The 17635-nt window shown below is 40.0% G+C and overlaps 2 protein-coding genes across 3 annotated transcripts; one reads left to right on the forward strand and one right to left on the reverse strand.

The window, feature by feature from the left end:
- Nucleotides 1-81: 81 nt before the first annotated feature.
- Nucleotides 82-6707, reverse strand: atp6ap1b (ATPase H+ transporting accessory protein 1b). Of its 2 annotated transcripts, none has more exons than XM_080763373.1 (10): nucleotides 6578-6707; nucleotides 6224-6344; nucleotides 4846-4920; nucleotides 4309-4499; nucleotides 4169-4203; nucleotides 3677-3762; nucleotides 3363-3586; nucleotides 3192-3226; nucleotides 2143-2375; nucleotides 82-1765 (listed from the first exon to the last, which is right to left on the reverse strand). In XM_080763373.1, the coding sequence occupies exons 1-10, from the start codon at nucleotides 6700-6702 to the stop codon at nucleotides 1556-1558; spliced, it is 1335 nt and encodes a 444-aa protein (XP_080619499.1). In that variant the 5' UTR covers nucleotides 6703-6707; the 3' UTR covers nucleotides 82-1555. The 2 variants fall into 2 exon arrangements, with proteins under 2 accessions (XP_080619499.1, XP_080619498.1); XM_080763372.1 differs by having other exon boundaries at nucleotides 2143-2371; nucleotides 3176-3226.
- A 933-nt stretch (nucleotides 6708-7640) lies between these two features.
- On the forward strand, nucleotides 7641-17345 carry gdi1 (GDP dissociation inhibitor 1). The gene is made up of 11 exons (XM_080763223.1): nucleotides 7641-8127; nucleotides 9070-9177; nucleotides 9356-9455; nucleotides 9868-10002; nucleotides 10129-10327; nucleotides 10618-10749; nucleotides 10886-10985; nucleotides 12031-12202; nucleotides 12943-13087; nucleotides 13294-13348; nucleotides 13802-17345. The coding sequence occupies exons 1-11, from the start codon at nucleotides 8083-8085 to the stop codon at nucleotides 13952-13954; spliced, it is 1344 nt and encodes a 447-aa protein (XP_080619349.1). The 5' UTR covers nucleotides 7641-8082; the 3' UTR covers nucleotides 13955-17345.
- Nucleotides 17346-17635: the final 290 nt, after the last annotated feature.

Consider the following 17635-nt stretch of genomic DNA (forward strand, 5'->3'; position numbering starts at 1 on the left):
TTTCATCCACTGGTTCGTTCTAATCAGTGGTAAATCTTGTCCAGAGCAACTTGTAAAAAAACAAGGTCATTAATCACTTGATAGAATTTAGATTTATTTATTGGCACAATCATAGAACCGTTGGTGGTAATAAGATTTTTTTTTTAAAGTAATGGCTGAACTGAAGAATAATCTAAAGTAGGCCTACCCTTATGAAATGGGTTGAACTCAAAACCAGTGCTACTGGTAACCGGTAACCTAACTAGTGGACAGGCAAAACAATAAGTTATATATATATCAAAGTTACAATTGCACTGTCCTATGTTTTAAACTGTATGAGAAAGATGAAAACAAAATAGATTGTATTACGCAAGGTATTTTCAAAATGCAACATTTTTGTAATTTGTCACAAACATGTTTCAAAAATACAATCAGCAATCATAACTTCTTATATACAGGCAATTCTGACAATATCAGTAGTCTTTAAATTACAGCAATAACAAAACCTGTCTCACAACATGCAAGTGGCCACATTCATGGCACAAAAGTCATCCTCTTGCAATTATACATTTCATGTATCCCCTTCAGTTGGAAAACAGTGGCATATAAAGTGAATGAAGGCAAACAGATACATACACCCCCCCCCCCCCCCCCCCATTTTGGCACTTAAAAGGTAAGGGATGATGGAATGGAATATACCTGGCTAAGCCTAAATATGGCAAAATGAAGTAAATTTTAAAATGATCTTTCCTGAACACATTTGATGAATGGCCTATTCACATGTGTCAATTTAATATGACACATAACGTGACCTTCTGAAGGAAAGTTCCACGGTAGTTGACGGACAAGGCGGGACTTCCTGGGTCCATGCAAGGAAGCTCTGAGAAGGAAGGGAAGTGGTCACGTGACTGGGCTGCACCATGACACTTTCATGGGAGCCAAACTCACACCGGACGTGCAATGAATACATGGCAGTGAATGGAGCCGGCTGGACCAGCTCATAACAAACATTATTCATGAACAATTGAGACCTTTTGTAAAGTAATCACTTATGGAAAATAACAGAAGACATATCACAGGTTGTTTTCTAATCACTTACTTTTCGATGTGCACAGTATATAATTTTATCTGAGGATCTAAACAGCAGCAGGTATCGTTTCTGTCTCCGAAATATCGCAAGATTTGGCTGCCAGACAGGAAACGGTGGGAAGTCTCGCGATACTTGGTGCATTCAGAAAGGTACTTTGTGCTCTTTAGATACTATACCTCTATAAAAATTACAGTGTACACATCGAACAACAACACAGCAGACAATATAATGTGTTCTCTTATTTTCCAGAAGTGATTACTTTACAAAAGGTCTCAATTGTTCATAAATAATGTTGGTTCATGAGCTGGTCACTGAGCTCTCATTGACTCCAGTGCATTCTGCCAAACTTCCGGGTAGTTTGGCTCCCATGAAAGTGTCATGGCGCAGCCCAGTCACGTGACCACTTCACTTCCTTCTCAGAGCTTCCTTGGGTCCATGGTCTGCTGAGAGGCACGGAGTGACTTGTAAATGTGCATACTGTACGCATTACTCCGACAGAGGCACAGCGATGGAGGGACCTTTAGGGTCATCAAAGCGATCCATGGTGTTGACATGCATGATCATGTGCAGGCCGTAGAAAAAGATCCACATCATGAGCAGTGAGGTCAGCAGCCCCATCCAAATGCCCGGTGTGAAGAATCCCGCACAGTCGCTTGCATAGGCGAAATTTCCATCCTTCAACCCAAAGCCCTGAATCTGTAAAAAAAAAAAAAAAAAACATGACAGCCATTCCGTCAAACCAGTGTCTTTTTCGTCGACTAAAACTAAGACGAAAAATGTTCGTCGACTACCTTTTTTCACTGACTAAAACGAAATAAAAACGAATCTATGATGACCAAAACTAAGACTAAATATACTGACAATTGTCAATAAATAAAAACTAGACTAAAATGTTAGTAAGGGACTAGTGGACAAGAGATCCAGTTTTATGCTGGGTTGCATGCTGAAAATAGCAGATATACAATCTCACAATTGTGAGATTGTATATGCTGCCAAAAACAACACTGCGTCAAACATCACAGCGAGCTATGGGTCACAGATTCAGATATACAACAGATTTGGCATATTTGTACCTGGAATTCAGTGAAATTGACCCTCAAAGTAGTCGTCCCGTTTTGCACCAGCAAACCATCTCCAAAGCTCTTCACAGACGTACAGCTGAAGGAGTACTCTGCAGGAGTATACATGTGTCTGCTGGAAAAGGATGCGTTCTGCAGTGTCTCAGTGTTCTGCAGCAGCACTGTGTCCAGGCTGGCCCAGTTACGTGCAGACACTGGATAAAACTTCTTAGTCATGGAAAACCTTACAGTAGAGAAAATAAGAAAAACTTGTCAAGCGTCACGTTAGTTACAACATATCAACTTAGGTTTATACTGTACATAGACCGTATAGTATGTAGACCCGTTAATTGTTGTTTTGGACTGTTTCTGGAAAAAAAAAAACAAGAGTATTGTAGAACGCACCATGACCAAAAGCTGCCACAAAAAACAATGCTCATTTGAAGACAAAGCATCAAAGACAACTGCTGCCATCATAAAGATGGATAAAAGTACCATTTGAATTGAAAATCTCTGAGACTACAAAAAAAATGCTTTAATCTTTTCCTAAGCTGCTTCTAACCACAGACCATGGCCACAGACACATGGATGCACTCAGGACATAATTATGTCACCATACCTGTGGATGTGAGTAGCGTAAATTGAGCTGTATTAGTTGCCAAATAAGCCAATCACGTTACAAAGGATTACTCTGAAGTACCAATCAAATAAGTAAATTAATACGACCACTCTTTTTATCAGATGTACGGTAAACTGTAATACTGCCTAGGGGTGGGCGATATGGTGATAAATATTGGCAAGACGATACAATGTCTCCACGATGCCTTTTCAGAGATAACGTATATATATATTGCAATACAGTGAATGCACAGTCTATGATTTGCAGTTCTATACCTTAATTTATAATTCTGCTTAATTCTAGCTTGCAAACTCGGACAGCCTCACGGCCTTGAGGCCATCTTTATAGAAAATTATATAGCCTTTATCATAGAACACACAACATACAATGATGCTAAATTGCTTTAGGTAAAATAGCTTTTTTTCTTACCTTAGAGTGACCCCTGGAGTGACCCCTGATGATGCGTAAGTGAGGACTAGCCTGAGAAATAAAGAAAATATAAATAATTGTACACATTCTTTTGAACAGCAATAAAAATAGTTCTCTCAGTCCTCTGGCCAACCAACACACCCAACATGATACAGCTAGGATAAGTAACAGTGTTAAGTGTTCTCACAATGAGATGGTGTCATTACACACGGATCCATCTAGAGTCGGGGTCTCTGTAGCAAGGTCAATCCATGTGCCTGCTGTGAAGCTGACAGTGAGATTCTTTGCCCACAGCATAATACAAGGAACATCGGTCACATTGAACATAATGGGGGGTTTCACAGAAGTTTCGGCGGCTTGAAGCAAGGACCGACCCACAGGCGGCATAGACATGGAGGTCTGAGCGATGACCTGGGGAGACAAAAGGATTTCTCTCTCATCCAACATCAAATTGAATAATGTGTGTTTATATACTGTAAACTGCACAGGGGAATATATTACTCGTGAAGGCTGCAGTCCTGTGTAGATAGCAGTGTAGGGGATATTTTTGGCTTCCATGATGCTCTGAACTTTCCCAATAATCTCATCTGTGGACAGACACAAAGTTATAAATTCCCTGCCGTGTATAACAACTTTAATAATAACTTTATTTGTATAGCACTTTTCAAAAACAAGTTCACAAAGTGCTTCACATACAATACATAAACAGGCAATTCAAATCAACTATGGAAATTAACAAAGTACAAAAATAATGAAAAACAAAAAGAGAAAGCAGAAACTAGATGTTCATTCAAGTATGTCACTGTACTGGCAACATTTCAAAAAGAATTGGCCTGAATAAAAGAACACATTTATCAAGAAGGTTTTATTTGCCACTCACTCATACAGGTACAAGCAGCTGCTAAAGTATCATAAGATTATATTTGCAGTCCTATATGACTGAAGTGGTGAATAGATGATGATAGACGCTGGTATTACATTCACATAACTTACCATTGTTGCGAAGGACCTCTTTGGGTAACTTAGAGCTGTAAAACAACAAACACACTTACAAGTTAAATAAGATAATATATGAGAACATATGATAATAATCCACACCACACTGGTGCACTGCATGAAGCATGAAGTCTCACTCAGTATTATAAGGAAGGTTGATGATCAGGAAAGTGCAGCCAGTCGCATTGAGAGGAATATCTGACAGAGTGTCTGCGTCAACCAGGAGAGGTGAGACACCAAGCTGCTGTTGCAGCAGAGCAGGCACATTGCTGGAACTAGACCATTCCACGGACGGAAGCACCAATGAAGAGGAAGAATGCAGTGCAGCCTAGGAGAAACATGGATGGACAATGTGGGGAAAAGATCACAAAATAAGATATGAAGAGTTTGTTTTCCTTCATAGATCAATGAACCGGTTGTGCTTAAACATTGAAAATAGCCGATCTACAAGGTCACAACACGTTACATCGTTTGAAACTATTAGAAATGAATTTCCTAAAAAGACATGCACAAAATAGGGAATGATTATTAACAGATTAGTATTATTATTTTATATTAACTATTAAATCGATTAGATTAATTGCCGAACTCCAATATGATCTTAAATGTGTTGGATATGTGTACCAGTTTGAATATGGTACAATGGCACAAGTCATAATGAAAACACACCGTACCTCAAGATTTTGAAAAACACTATCCAGCTTGTTTCCAAACACTCCACCAAACACTGTAAAGTCATCTTTGCTTAACTGCATGAAAAAAGGACAGCAAAACATTGGATTGTCGACACAACAAATACGCATACACACAAAACATGGCCACGGAAAGGGGGGTATTTTGTGTCACAGTAGTACATTATGCACACAAGTGAAATTTGTATTTCCCCACACATGGACATATGGACCGAATGCTTGAATGATCCACTTTCAATCTGAAAAAGCTTTTTGTCACGGGGCAACCCGTGCCCTATAGACACTAGAAGACTCCACAATATAAAACTGGTCATGACAAACACACACTGCACAGATGCTTCCATTAATTGACTGTCATCAAGCTCCTTGGAGGGGTGGCCATGTGTAGCATCATATACCCTTATCTGTGTTGCCTAATTCTATTGTAATTGTTTTGTGTGATGTGATGCCTTGGAAAACATTCAGACTCTAAATGTGTAATTGTATAGTTGGTCTAACTCATGGGTCATGGTTTACCTGGTTTGAGTAGATTGGTCCAATTACTAATCATTGTGGGTGGGGTCTCACCTGGTACATAAGGGAGGCTTGTGGAAATGTTTGGAAAGGGAATCAGTTTAGCTTGAGACTAACAAAGGAGACAACTCCAGGGGAGAGCTGGCAGGGCCAGGAAGGCATAGCCTGTTTTCAGTTTCTTAAGTTCTTGTTTTGTTGTTTTTCCTTAGTTGAGTTGTCAAGTGTTTCCTTACTTTCCGTTATTTGAAAGTGTATTGTAAGTCTTTATTCGTGAAGTATTATTTTTGCCTGCACAGTCAAATCCAGCCTGGGTCGGTCACTCTGTGTTTTGAGGTAAATAAAATACCAAAAAAGATCTACATTCTTGGACTGTCGATTCTTGGAGCCTTGGCCGTTCGGGCAACTTTACACTTTTGTTTCATAAAAGTCCATGTTATGAGCTATTTTCTGCTAAGAAATTCCGTGCAGGTGATTATTTTTTAAGTGTTAACGTGTTTAATACAAGCAGATCAGACTTTTCTATTTGGATGAATGGGCTGTCAATGGAGCGTGTTGCAACTCTAGATTCAACCCATTATACAAATGTAGTGTTGCAAATTGCGACAAGCCAATTAAGGCCCCATGAGAAAGGGAACTGTAGAATGGGAAGTGGAGCTAAAGCTCCCTGTCACACCAGAGTGAGAATACCAGAGTCACTCGTGACTTCTCAGTAACCACACTAGCAACCATGATCTTGACTCACCAACAAATTTTAAGTACATTTGTATTGTTATAAATAGCCCTTCAAACTGGAAAAATGAAATCATAATATCTTGTGCAATATCACATAATCTGGTCCAGTCTTTACCTTGTCCTGTAGAAACAGCAGCACAGTGCATGGGGCTGAGTTAAAGGCAGTTTTGATGTACACAACCAATTGATCAGTAGTCGTGATGTGACCGGCTGGTGGCGAGGCCATCGGTGGCAAACTGTGCATGCACAACAAACAAAGTGATCAATAGCGTTGCCTGTCAAATAAATGACTACTCTTCCTACGGTATTTATGACTCCAACTGAGTACAACAACATATAAGCTTCACTTGTCAGATAGCATTAGCTTGCGTGGCTTTCATTGGCAACTATGACATATGTTTCGAACTATGGAGTGGCTCAGTGGAGTCAAACTATCTCGCAATTTAAATTAACAAAGTACAATATTTACCCGCCGCTGGACCACATTAGGAATGGCACTTGACTCGTACAGCTTCCGATGGCGAATAATGCAAATAAAAGTGCAACAACAGAAGCCATTGCTCGCACTTCCCTCTGATACTCTGTTCCTGCCATTTTGGTTTTTCCGCAAAGCTAAAGTCATGTGACGCAATCAGCTGATTGTCATGTGTCCATGGGTGTTTCATGCACCCTGCAGGCGCTTCCTGGCTGCTTCTTTCTACCATTCATCCTCTAAATTAGTTTGGAGCTAGATCTCTACTGTAATTCACATCGCTTTTTACCCCCTAATCTCATCGAAACTAGTTCAAAGTTCCGTGTGTAATAAAGCTTACCCCATGTAACCTGTTGGTTCAAAGTACAACTTGCACCCTCACCCTGTCACTGAAGCCTGAGACCTGTAGCCTACCTGTAGGCTACTGGCTCGCTGTAGCCATTTGATCATGTAGCAATAATGCCTACGACAAAACAATACATTTCAGCAGCAGCATGCCGTGTTTTGATACTATAATTATAACACTACAGTACAGTGTTATGAATATGATTATCAAAGCGTTTGACTCGGAGGCCGAGAGTCTGTTCTGTTCTCACTATAGCTATAGGTGTAACAACAAATGCGCCAAATGTCGCCTACGGCTACGTGACGTTTAATGACGGGGCAAGCTAACCTGGCCGCTGTCCATGGTGCTGATAGTTGGTCCAACGCCTTCTTCTTTCACTATTTAGGAACATGTAGCCTATGTCGCCATATATACCAACTCTTCATATTCCTAATAAACATTAAAATAACCAAACTTGCACTCGAAACAAATCGGATTTTTATTTTATTTTAATCATGACCTCTTGTGAAACAAATAATAGTAACTTATCCATAGACTGTGCTGAACAGGCCTGCGTTCAGTTGAAACAGCTCCCATTCAGCATCCATCCATCCACACAGCTGTGCTGGCGGAGGGATACCCTGCATCCACCAATGCTGCACCTACGTATCTCCACTGGAAAGGATAGAAGGAAGAAGAAAATAGAGAATACTTTGGACTAGACAAAGGATCGTCATATAGTTGCAGATTGTAAAGATCACAGAAACATTTTAGATTGGAATTGAATATGTGCAAAATCACAGGATAAAGTATCGTGAGGCTTGTGTCGGCACTTGCCACAGTTGTTTCGGTCTATTGTGTGGCAGGGCTCGGCATGGGAAGAGTGAGAGGATGCGCACTACTTCTCGACGCGACAGAATATTATTCCAGAGTGTTCCACGTTTAAGGCCATCTTTGGTCGTCCTCGCCGGTGACAGTGTGTGGACCGTGGACTGTATTCCACTGATCATTAATGCCTAATGATAAATGAACACCATTTAACTTAAAGAGAGACATTTAATACACCCGAGCAAAGAAAAGGAGCCAATTCGCTTTGTGGACTCACTTGTATTCTTCCCTTGTACCCTTCAATTTCGCAAGGCAAAAGAGGGCGAGACAGGAGAGGCGGTGATACAACATGGATGAGGAATATGATGTGATCGTTTTGGGCACCGGACTCACAGTAAGTAATCATGCAACATTTGTTTTGCACTGTACGAAAGATTCACTGTAAGATCTATATATATTTATTTAATTATTTTTTACTTTCAAATGAATGACTTGTGGCCTGGGCCTGAATGCTGCTACCAAAGTAGTCCACAAGTGAATGGCTCCTGCAACTGTGTGTTTGTGACATTTAAACATAATAATATCAATAATACAAAGTCAAAACAGTTATAATTTCGAATAGATCATTTGTATTCATATATTTAAAGATGTCACGGTTTAAAGTTGACGATCATACCGTGCACTGCTCTTCTACTGTACACGCTGAATAGCATCTTAGGCGTAACCCATAATGTGATGGTTCCTTCTGCACAGACAGGCCTCCATTCTAACGTTTGCGCAGGCCTGAGAATGCATGGTTTTATTAAATGACTGATCCTTTCCGTGGTCAAAGTCGGTTACAGAGCATTATGTCCGGAAAATAAGTTGACATAGCCTTCTTGTAGTAATTCCTTATAGTAATTCCTATAAAAATGTTTTTTTTTTTTTACATTTGTCATGTATAGCCTAGCTACTACAGTACTACTTTAGATTCCGTTATGCATATCATAACTTGTTAATGCATAAATGTATAGGCTGTTTATTATTGCATTATTAGATTGCGCTTATTTCATTGGCACAACCTTTTTAAAATAGAGAGATGGTTATATTATCTATTATTATTATTATTATTGTTGTTATTATTATTATTATTATTATTATTATTATTATAGAAGATCGCATGGCTTGACTGTTCAAGTTGCACATGCGCACACCCTGTCCCATGTCCTCCCTTCTGCACTACTATCTCTGTCTGCCTATAAATGTCTAGATACGTTTGCATTTCGTTGGTGCATTTCTTTTCTTTTTCTATTCTATCTATTTAGAGTTTACATTAATTATTTACTTTATTGTGAAGGAATGTATTCTGTCTGGGATCATGTCGGTCAATGGGAAGAAGGTGCTGCACATGGACAGGAACCCATACTATGGTGGAGAGAGCTCTTCCATTACCCCTCTGGAGGAAGTAAGGACACTGTTTGCAATATTATGGGATCTATAAAAACAAAAACAGTCAATGTATATTATGTCTTGAATTCTACTGATCAAATACCTGTTCCTTTGAGTTTCTATTGCTAACTCTCATTTATGGGACAAAGGTTGTTTTACAAGATTCTGTAATATCTTTTGTGTTCCATATATAGCTATACAAGCGCTTTGACCTTCCGGATAGCCCTCCTGAGTCAATGGGCAGAGGGAGAGACTGGAACGTTGACCTCATCCCCAAGTTTCTTATGGCCAATGGTCAGTCTCGCATGAAAACGTGTATTAGGATAATTAGGGCAGGGTCACTGCACTTTTATTCATGAGGGCGGATTCTGTCAATACATTTCAATGGGAATCCGCAAATGTCAGCAAGCCACATTGGCAGAGTCTGCCAATAGGATAGGTAGAATGAAAGTAGGATATGTAGAATAAAAGTAAATGTAGAATAGTGTCATCAAATTCTCAGGCTTTGGTCACTATATCCCTATGAAAATATTGTTGCAAAAAGTATAGAAACGTAAATATGAGTGATCATTCTCTGTTTTTTATATTTGAGTCAAAACAAATGTTAACATATTGTTGATGGATGTTGATAAAAAAAGCTATGACAAAGCAGCAAAATTCGAATGAAACCAACATACCGGTAACTGTTATTCGTGTGTAAACTCAGGCCAGCTTGTGAAGATGCTGCTCTACACAGAGGTGACGCGGTACCTGGACTTCAAAGTAGTAGAGGGTAGCTTTGTCTACAAAGGAGGGAAGATCTACAAGGTGCCATCAACTGAGACTGAGGCTCTAGCTTCAAGTAAGCTAACGGGACACGTGCCATTACAAATTGTGATCTTAGATAGGCTACATATATTGTATTTAAAGTTAAAATTATTTGTAGAAAGATAAAAAATAATTCCACCTTGCCTTTCTTTGGACTCAGATCTCATGGGGATGTTTGAGAAGCGAAGGTTCCGGAAGTTCTTAGTCTTTGTTGCCAACTTTGATGAGAATGACCCAAAAACCTTTGAGGGAGTGGACCCCAAAACAACAGATATGAGGGACGTATACAAGAAGTTTGACCTCGGGCAGGATGTCATCGACTTCACCGGCCACGCCCTCGCCCTCTACAGGACAGATGAGTAAGAGCAACAAATATAATCTTAATGTTTTTCTTAATCTAATCTAATCATGTTTTGAATACCTAATAACCAATAAAGAAATTATACTTAATACCTATTTTCTTTTAAATGTGATTACATTATTATTCATATTATTATAAGTGATGACAATGGTTGACATGGTTAAATTATTCACTTTATTCTAGCTGTTGTGTCCAATAAAAATAATGAGAGCTAACTTTTTTATTTTATCTTCAATACCGGTAATATTTATTGATCATTGTCTCTTGCTGTTCTCTACCTTCCAACAGCTACCTTGACGTTCCCTGCTTGGAGACGATCAATCGTATTAAACTGTATAGTGAATCCCTGGCACGATATGGCAAGAGCCCATACCTCTATCCTCTGTATGGTCTAGGGGAGCTGCCACAAGGGTTTGCCAGGTTTGTTCATGTCTTTTAAATTGATTCCTACAACAGCACTTTATAGTACAGAGAGCATTCAGACTGTCTGTCTGTAAATCTCAATAAATGCCATGGTATGATTTAATATATTTTCCCCCACACACTTGCCCTGTAGGTTAAGTGCAATCTACGGTGGAACTTACATGCTGAACAAGCCAGTCGAAGAGATTGTGATGGAAGACGGCCATGTGGTGGGGGTGAAATCTGAGGGCGAGGTATATTACAAAGTTTTATATATGTTTCATTTTGTAGTGAGCATTTTCTTCATTATCCAATTGCCTAATCCGTTCTTTAATTTGAAAAAAGGAAAGGGGGTACTTTTTCACAGTACATTTGCACATAATGTGAAATTTGTCCTTTTCTTTTGATTAACGGTAATGCACCTTTCATGGCATCACATTCACACACTTTCACAAGATGGTGGAGGCAAACAAGCAAGGCACTTACCTGCTTGTTGGGAGTATAGTTAAGACAGCATAAAATAATATAAACCTTTCTTGATACGGGATGGAAATTCAGGTGTCATAGCAGCAATAGTAGCTGAAACATAGGAAAGGTTAAGTGTAAAAGTGAAAAAACAAACAACTTAGGTTTAGGCCAATTACTCTTAGACAGATGCTCTACTTCCTGAGCCACTGCTGCCCAAATTAAAATAATACCTCATCTCTATGTCTTTATTGGTAGGCATACAAGTACATACATGCATCCATCAACGTTCTCGTGATTTGCCAACTGAAAGCACCCCATATTGGCCTTATGGTGATTTTAGCACACAAAGGGCCACTAGGGACAATAAGTAAGCAAGTAAGTAAGCCTTGCCAAGCTCATAGGACAGTAGCCTATCTCCTGTTTCTGTAGCGTGAGGCAGCTTGATGTACAGATACAACCCCTGGACATGATGCTAGTATGTTGCAGGGACAAGCAGGGAGGCATTGGGTCCCATTCTTTATTGTCTTTGGTATGACAAGCCAGGGGATCAAACCCCGACCTCCCAATATCAGGCGGGCACTCTAAACTCAATGCCACTGAGGTGGTTACGGGCTATGGCCTTGGGGAATACTTGAAAACCAACCAGAAATTGGAGGATCAGAACTGCAAAGGGTCATGTTCAGGATGGGACAGAAAAAACGTATAAAGTGTTTGCATCGATCAACACACTGACTAGACTAGAGCCACATATTATGCACTGAGAAGGAATAAAGGTCAAGACATTTTTGCAGGTGAGATTGACATTGCTCTCTGCCCCCCATCGCTGTGCAGGTGGCTCGTTGTAAGCAGCTCATCTGTGACCCCAGCTACATTCAGGATCGTGTGCGCAAGTCAGGTCAGGTGATCCGTGTGATCTGTATCCTCAGCCACCCCATCAAAAGCACTAACGACGCCAACTCCTGCCAGATTATCATCCCTCAGAATCAGGTCAACCGCAAATCAGGTGAGCACCAATCTATTCTGCACATCAAAGATCTGCTTAGAAAATCCCAGATTGGAGAAGATTTGCATATGGCTGCAGTATGGGCTATAGGGTTTGTCAAATCAACAAACAGAATAGTGAAAGAAAGAACAATTTGTTTAATTAAAAAGAAAAGAAAAAATCACACCCGTGTGAACCGAGTGGTGCAACTCCCCTCTCTCTCTCTCCCCCCTCCTCTCTCTCTCTCTCTCTCTCTCTCTCTCATTAGCAGGCAACAGTGCACTGTCTCTCTCTCTCTGTTTCTGGCGCCCCCTACTGGTACATACTGGCTCATTAACACAGGTGGACACAGAATCACGGACATTGCTGTTCCTTGGAGTGGTTGCACCACTCAAAAATCACACCCGTGTGAACTGAGTGGTGCAATCCCCCCCACCTCTCTCTCTCTCTCTCTCTCTCTCTCTCTCTCTCTCTCTCTCATTAGCAGGCAACAGTGCAGCACTATCCCTCTCTCTGTTTCTGGCACAACAGCACCCCTACTGGTACTCATTATACTGGTGCTCATTAACGTCACATAGGTGAACACATAGACACGGACATTGCTGTTCCCTGGAGTGGTTGCACCACTCCAAAAAAAGAACAGGAGCAAATGGGACTATACAAAGTTTGATATGCCATTGTGCTGTAGTTATAGCTTTGCAATATTCCTCTGAAATGACTTTCTCTTCCCCACCTCCCCTGTTGTCCATGGTACACTGCAGACATCTATGTGTGTATGGTCTCCTATGCTCACAACGTGGCGGCCCAAGGGAAATACATTGCCATCGTCAGCACCACGGTGGAGACCAGCGAGCCAGAGACTGAGGTCGAGCCGGCGCTGGAGCTGCTGGAACCCATCGACCAGAAGTCTGTTCATTCTGTCTCTGTTATCACTATACTGTACCTCTGTTCACCTTTTTGCTCCATCTAGATCTAAGTAGATAATAAGCCAAAGTGACCGTAAATCATTAAAGGTGGTTAATATTTGGTGACATTTAAGTGATGTGATTTAGTCAGAGAATTCTGGTAATCTGTCACTATGATTAATCCGTTTTTTTTTCTTTCTTTGGCAGGATGGTGGCCATTAGTGACCTTTATGAGCCCACAGATGATGGCACTGAGAGCCAGGTGAGTGAAACTGATCTGATAGCGTTTGCAGGTTACATTCAGAGCTCCGTGTTGTAAAGCGGTGAGAAATGCAGAAATGTGCTTTTTAACTGATATGTAGGCCTACTGTAGGTGTGGTTTGCGAGAATACTTTGCACTTTTTATCTGCAGAAATAGGTGGTATATTGAACTGCCAATGTTTCAGGTGCTAAATCTCAGTTCTCTTTCCCAGTGGTTGAAAATCAAAAGTTGCGGGACGTCTCTTACTTTAGTATGAGTTCATGTTGGATATTGGGTCGCCATAGTCTCCTCCACCTGACCTCCGCTTCCACTGCACATTACATAGACTTGTCAAACTCCACTTGTTAAAACAAGACAGGGAGAAATCAAAACGTACCATTGATCACCCTTTTATGGGAATGCAAAAGACGAGAATATTAATCTATGCTATGCCTGCATTTCCGTCTTGTCCAGATTTTTGCCTCGCGGGCCTATGATGCCACCACTCACTTTGAGACCACCTGCAATGACATCAAGGACATCTACAAACGCATGACCGGGAGCGACTTTGACTTTGAGAACATGAAACGCAAACAGAATGATGTGTTTGGGGAGGATGAGCAGTGAGTCAATTGAGGGCCCTCAGTGAGAGGGAAGGGGCCGGGAGATGAGGGAGTAGGAAAGGTTAAAGAAGGAGCAGAGCCTGTTAAGAGGGGCAGTGTCAACCGAAAGATGGATTTAAACATTGTACTAAATTTTAAGAATATGTAATAATAAATGCGGGTGAGAGAACAGAGACAGTGTGAGAAAGTCAAGGGTGTGGATTTGGCTCTGTCTGCCTTAAATCATCTGCCTCCTTTTCTTCATGTCCCTCTCTCTCCTTACACACACTCCAACACACACACGGTCACGCATGCACGCACGCACGCACGCACGCACGCACGCGCGCACGCACGCACACACACACACACACACACACACACACACACACACACACACACACACACACACACACACACACACACACACACACACAGTGTTCCAGTACTCACGCTCCCTATCTCGTCACTGAAAAGCAGGGTTGATACGGTCTTTCATTCCATTGTAGGATCTATAATCATGTCTTAGCTATTATCATTAATAGAGGTGAACCTACTAATTGTTGTTGCAATGTAAAACAAAAAGCCTTTCATCCTTTCTATAATGTCTTTCTTCCTCATATCAGAGGGTGTGCAGGACAGGAACATGAGCGAAGGACATGGAAAAGGCTGAATTAGGAACTCTGACATGAGAGAATTTTAATAGCTTATTGTGTGGAACTCCATCTTCTGGAGAAATCACCTCTAACTTGACATGCATGCATCTTTTTACACATTAGTATTGTACATAGGATATAACGACACTGCGAAAGAAGGCTGGGCCATTCCACGCATAATTCCATTTCAACCCTGCTTTCACCTTTCTCTTACTTGATCTTTTACCTGTGTTATTTCAATAGACTCTGCTCCTTTTTTGGCAAAAAGTTATTGGCGAAAAAAAAAACAAAAAAAAAATGTGATGAGAAGTTATATATAAATGGGCTGTTCTGTCAACTGTCAACTGATATCTGATAGTGCTCACTTTGCAATGCTGTTGTCGTTCCCTGTGCTAACAGGCAAGCTAACCGGTGGCTAATACTGTAACTGTCATCCCCTCCCCCCCCCAGACGGTTTTGTTGTTTTCCTCTGTTGCGTGATGTTGACCTTTCTCATTTTAATATTTTTACTTTCTAACATTTTAAATTATTGAAGAGTTTTATTTCTATATGTGTGGTGCATGTTTCACTTGCTGAAGTTATGAAGTTTACAGATCTGAGGTGGAAACTGTGGTCTGGGTATACTCTGCTTGAACATTAGTAAGGGAATGTCAGGCAAAAGAAGCATGGAGAGGGGCTGCCTTGAGTGTCGCTGGTCTGTGTGACGTTCTTTGTGAAGGGAGTATTCTTTGGAAGATTTAGGAATGTGTGATGGATGGGCAAACAAAAAAGAGGATTACAGATTTTGCTTGTTGAGATGTTCGGGAGGATGCCAAGGAGCTAAAGTATGTATGTTGTTTGATTTTATATCAGGAAAGGAAGAGGAGAGGATAATGACTGAATTTTTTGGCTCATAGTGAAAGCACCAGATTGCGTCTTGGTTGTTTCAACCCTTGTGTAACCAACCTTGTATAACGTCATGCAGATAGTCATACCTTGAAGAACTAAGCCCTGTGAATAAATCCTGGACAAATATCACAGATACATTGTGGGAAAACGCTGGACACTCATAATAACCCAAAACACTTTTAGTATGTCAGAAGTCCTAAGGCTACATTTTAAAAGTGCCACCCCACAAGAATGAACCAATATACTTTTATTTGGTTTTAGCCTTAATTTGGGGTTTTATCTAATATGTATGGGATTTCTCAAAAGTTATTTTAACAAACCGTTAGCTGCAGATCAGTCCTGTGCCAATACAATTATCGCTGGCTAATCACAGGAACAAATGTGCTGACCATTATACACAAGTATATACCATTATGTTCTTTAGCAGAGCTGACTGAAAGCAATAGAAAGGAAATTCTCGTCCATCGACTTTGGGCCTATCATTCATTACATGTCTGAGTCAAGGTAACCCTCTGTATCTCATTCTCTGCACTATTATACACTTAAAGCCAGATTGATCTGTGGCTTGGCTTGTTGCGTTTTTGAAAATGTACATTTTGCCTCAACCTTTCCCTTTCGAGCACTAAGCACAGTAAAATCCTCAGTGTTAATTTGAGGATTTTACAGTGCAAGGTTGAAGCAATTCCATGTTGAGTTTACCTGTCATTACCGATCCCTTAACAACTCTGAACTAAGTTAATACGTGTTTGGGGTGTTTACGTGTCTTATTGTGATGTTCTATTTATTTGAATTTCACTGATGTACCGGTGAAAGGTTTACGTCAAAATGCTGAATATGCTATGCTATTAGTTTATGTTATAACTGATAAAATGGAACTCAAAAGTGATGCACACCGACACTATTTTTTTTTTGTTGTTTGTTGTTATTTGCTGTGTCATGTGTTACATTTACCATATTTAGTGATCATTCCAGTGTTGCTTTATGGTTTTATATGATCATAGAATTCTGATTTAGACAGAAGGATAATGGCATCAGCCTCCGTCACGAAGCTGAATTCAAAGATCTTTACCAGTCTAAATAATCAACATACTTAATACCTACATATAACTGTCTATTCACAACACGTTCACACTGTGTGCATAGTTGAAAGTATGCCTCTTTATCCTGGAACCATGTTATTTGAAAATAACTGGAACACTGTTTACTCTTATTGTCTGTGGTTATATTTGAAATGTCCCTCCTTTTCTCACCATCAGATACTGTCTCTTCTCTTTTTTTATTCATCTAAAACAAAAGCCTACTGTGTGTGGTTGTACTGTTTTAATTTCTATCCAGTTTGGCCTTTGACAACGACTATTGACAATATCCCTTGAAATTGACAAAAAATTGTTCAGGCTGAGTAGTAGACAACTTACAGTCCTTTGTTTGATCACTAGTATATGAACAATGCCTAATGTCTTGTGTAACAAATAAAATGAATTAAACCATGAATGAAATGATAGAAAAATAAAAAGCACATGGGCAAACCTGGAACATCCCTAACAGCTGATTCCTCTAGTTATTTGTTTTATGAAAATGTATAATAACTGCACAGTCTTTTGGATTGTCTATACATAATACAATACATACATTACATTCATACTCTATATACATTTGATCTTAAAAATAAAACTTGATTTAAAATGATAAAATTCTTCATAAGTACGCTTAAATATATAATATAAATATCCAATATAATATCTAGAAATACAATAATAATTTGTCTGTGTGTGTGTGTGTGTGTGTGTGTGTGTGTGTGTATTGTGTAATCATTTCAAAATGAAATATACCAATAATATGTAAATTTATACAGATAATTTGAAGCTGTGAAAACAAGCCCATACATTTAGCGGGCAAATACATAGCTAGCAACATTTAGGCTGGCTATGCAAGGCTATAAACTATTGGGAGCACAAATGAAACTGTCTTTGTAGTTGCCATGTGAACAGGCAAAGGATCAGTCTGACAATTGTCTTCCATACCAACCACAGAACATGGATCCAGTTCAAATTCTATGAAGCAGAGAGTACAATGACATCATTTTCATCCCTGACTATATCTTCAATACTCCGTTTGTTGGTATTTCTTTTCTTTGCAGCTGTCGTATGCACTGTAGCAGACCCCTC

Source organism: Protomyctophum bolini (genome assembly GCF_963924005.1).
Source record: "Protomyctophum bolini genome assembly, chromosome: 5".
Taxonomy (NCBI): domain Eukaryota; kingdom Metazoa; phylum Chordata; class Actinopteri; order Myctophiformes; family Myctophidae; genus Protomyctophum; species Protomyctophum bolini.